The following is a 3719-nucleotide window of genomic DNA, read 5'->3' on the forward strand; positions in this document are numbered from 1 at the left end:
ATACGCATAAGTACAGGTAGTAGTTATACAGTCTGTACAGTTGTAGAATGGCCATACATAGTCGAAGTAGTTCCGGCAGTAGAATGATGCCATATCTTATGCAGTTTGTTAGTCGTTGTAATGATTCCTACATGTACCTTATAGAGCTGAGAGTAATTTAGGCCTTATCATTCATGACTATCGTAAAGTGTTGTCTGGTCAATCATTCCTTACCGCTAGTCCCAGCTATCATCTTGCTCCCGGGCAAGGTTACAACTGGAGCTGAACCTCACTGCATTAATACCCAACTCATGGGCATCCTGGATGGAGAGAAAACAACTCAAATCATTAACACAGAGTTACATACACTGAGTGTACAAAACATTAGGAACACCTTCCTAATATTGAGGTACACCCCCCTTTTGCCCTCAGAACAGCCTCAATTAGTTCGGGGCATGGACTTTTACAAGCGTTCCATAGGGATGCTGGCCCATGTTGACTCCTATAGAGCCCCACTGTGAACTGTCATAATACCCATAAAACCTAGCGGTCAAACAGGGAAATGGTTCCAATTGTTTTTCCACTATTCATTTTTCCCATAGGGGTTTTTATTAATACTTAAAATAAGGGTGTGTTTCGTGTAGGCTTACTATGGCGTGACATTTTGATAACCATGTAAATCTCTCTCATACAAGGTAACTTTTATCAATATATTCAGCTCTATTTACTCTCAGATTTGAAAAAATTGTCATTAGCATCAAAGTAGACATCATGTAAAACTACAAATCCCAGCAAGCTCCTGCACGTCATCTCTAGCTGACACCTTTGCTAACAGGTATTTGGTCAATTTAAAACTGGCACAAGACAGAATTGTCCATTTAAAAGAAATGTAGCCAAATTATTTACATTTTAGTCATTTAGCAGACGCTCTTATCCAGAGCGATGTACAGTAGTGAATGCATGCATTTCGTACTGTCCCCACCGTGGGTAATCAAACCACAAACCCTGGGGAGCTTCGGTGTTACGATCCTCCAGGCTGAGGGTCTCGTCGACGGTCCTCAGGTCCGGAGGTCTCAAGCGAGCGTTCCCAGTCCAGGGTCTTCCAGCGAAGTTCACAGCCCGGGTCTCCGGGGGTCCCCGGTCCGGGGCCCTCCGCGATGGATCCCAGTGTCCAAGAGCCTCCGCCGATGTATCCACGGGTCCTGATCTAACAAAAGACGTGATGGGTCTAGTGTAAAGAGGGGGGGGGGGGGCAGGCGTGGCCGAGAATCAGATCCGCCGACTCGAGGGTAGATGCCCACCCGGACCCTCAGGACCCTCCCCCTATAAGTTCAAGGTTTGCGTCGTCGGGAGTCCGCACCTTGTGGGGATGGGGTGGGTACTGTCCACGCTCCGCTGACCTTTAGTTATCTATGTTTTCTTTATTACACTTTTGCGTTAGGTCAGGGTGTGACTAGGTGGGGTAGCTTGCTCTGTATTGTCATTTTTGTTTTTTTTTTAATGTCTAGGGGTTTTAGTAGGTCTAGTAATTTGTAAAGTCTCATGGCGTGGCTGATTATGGTTCCCAACCAGAGGCAGCTGTTTATCGTTGTCTTCTGATTGGGACCCATATTAGGTACCATTTTCCATTGGGTATTTGGTAGTGGTTCTTGTCTACTATGTTAGTTGCCTTCGCATCTTTGTATAGCTTCGCGGTTCGTTTTGTTATTTTGTTCAGTGTTCATTCTTGTAATAAAGTAGAATGTACGCGTACCACGCTGCGCCTTGGTCTCCTCCTTTTGACGGCCGTGACAGGGGGGGAAATATAATGATACAAGTCACCTTGTCCTAGAGAGATTTACATGGTTATCAAAACGTCACGCCATAGTAAGCCTACACGATACACAGCCCTTATTTTAAGTGTTTCTAAAATCCCCTATGGGGAAAATTAATGGTGGAAAAACAATTGGAACCATTTTCCCTGTTTGACCGCTAGGTTTTATGGGATTACTACTCGTACTGTGGTACTCTATGTTCCCACAGTCCGTGTTCAGTTGGCTAGATTGATCCTTGGTGGTGGGACCATTCTTTGATTCTCACGGGAAACTGTTGAGTGCGTGAAAAACCCAGCAGCTTTATAGTTCTTATGACACGCTGAAACCGGTGTGCCAGGCACCCGACTACATCGACCCTGTTCAATAGCACTTTCAATATTTTGTCTTGCCATTCATCCCTCTGAAGTGGCACTACAAACACAAATCCATGTCTCCAATTTATCACAAGGCTTAAAAAAATCCTGGTGACATCATTAAGGATGATATCCACCTGATTCCCTGCTGTCATTTTATGTCATGGAAACAGAGGTGTTCCTAATGTTTTGTACACTCGGGGATATTACCATGGTCATTAATCAAAATCAAATGTATATAAGCCCTTTTTTTACATCAGCAGCTGTCTCACAAAGTGCTGTACAGAAACCCAGCCTAATAAACCCAAACAGCAAGCCATGCAGAAGCACGGTGGCTAAGGAAAAACTCCCTAGAAAGGCAGGAAGCCTAGTAAAGAAACCTAGAGAGTGAACCAGGATCTCTGGAGGAGGGGACCGGCGAAGGTCCTTTTACAGCTCAGTTAAGGTAGCGTATTCGTATGCAACGCAACAATATCATGGAATCAGGATATTTTTTAGGACGTCTTCGCAACTAATCAGCCCTGTTGATGATCCCCTTACTTTTCACAACAGGTTATAACATCAACGTGTCTCAGGTTGAGTGCTCTGATGCTGCAGATATAAACTACTTACTTCTTCAAATCAAAGTGAGAAAATCGAAGTGACTCAAATCTAAAAAAAAATATATATATACTTCCTGTATGTGGTCTGGGCCCATATACAGCATTGGACAGGATTAAATGCATTAGAAATATAATGAATAGAACAGGAGTCCCCATTCAAGTCAATTATTAGTCCGTTCTATTTATAAAATGTTTATGCATTTAATCCTATCCGATAGGTGAAAATCAGAAAAACTGGGCTGAGAGGACAAAAAAAACAACTATATATCACAGATGTGACATTAATCTGTAAACAAAAAACAATTAGGCAGTCTCACAAAACAACCGTGGTAACTGTGATATGATATGGAAACAGGCCGTTAAATAGGCCCCTGTTTCCTGAGTGAGCCACACCAAACGATATATACCTGAAGAGTGACATTTAAATCTAATGGAGAATGAGCAGACAGCCACAGCACAGAGTTAATGCAGATCACACTGACTATATGACACTTCTCCAAATAAGGAAGTGGTAGGGTGGGAGGAGGCAGGAAGCAGAGGGCACCTTCCTTGGGCTAGCGGATCATGCTAGTTCCTCTGTGGTTGCATGGGCTTGGCCATTCAAATGAAAATGTCCCTGAGCAGCGACAGAGAGTCTCAGTAACAGAGCTGCTGTGTGTGACAGAGAGGAGTCTGTTCAGAACACACTGAGGAACTCTGTCCTCTCAGAGAGCACGGATCAGGAAAGGCTAACCACTCACCAGGGGCTTCCTGTATCCTTCCACCACCTCCATTTACATGGTAATAACAAAGGCCTGAATAGTTCCTAATGTGGCCCTGCCCTGATTACAATGGACTGATATGTGTCAGTCCTCATGTGGTTTTCCTGCTGTAGCAAACTGTCTCAAATTAAGGAATAAGGTAAATGACAGGCGGTCGTTGAATCACCAGTGAATCACCGGTGTCTTGGCAGGGACCCTGGCAGCGAGACA

The 3719-nt window shown here is 44.2% G+C and overlaps 1 protein-coding gene across 1 annotated transcript in view; it reads right to left on the bottom strand.

Moving 5' to 3' along the window:
• Window positions 1-215: 215 nt before the first annotated feature.
• The window catches only part of atg16l2 (ATG16 autophagy related 16-like 2 (S. cerevisiae)), a 35463-nt gene continuing 31959 nt past the window's right edge, over window positions 216-3719 (bottom strand). Inside the window, exon 9 of the mRNA XM_038973726.1 lies at window positions 216-299. Coding sequence (XP_038829654.1) covers window positions 216-299 — 84 coding nt within the window. The remainder of the gene's footprint in view (window positions 300-3719) is intronic.

Source organism: Salvelinus namaycush, chromosome 34, assembly GCF_016432855.1.
Source record: "Salvelinus namaycush isolate Seneca chromosome 34, SaNama_1.0, whole genome shotgun sequence".
In the NCBI taxonomy this organism is placed as follows: domain Eukaryota; kingdom Metazoa; phylum Chordata; class Actinopteri; order Salmoniformes; family Salmonidae; genus Salvelinus; species Salvelinus namaycush.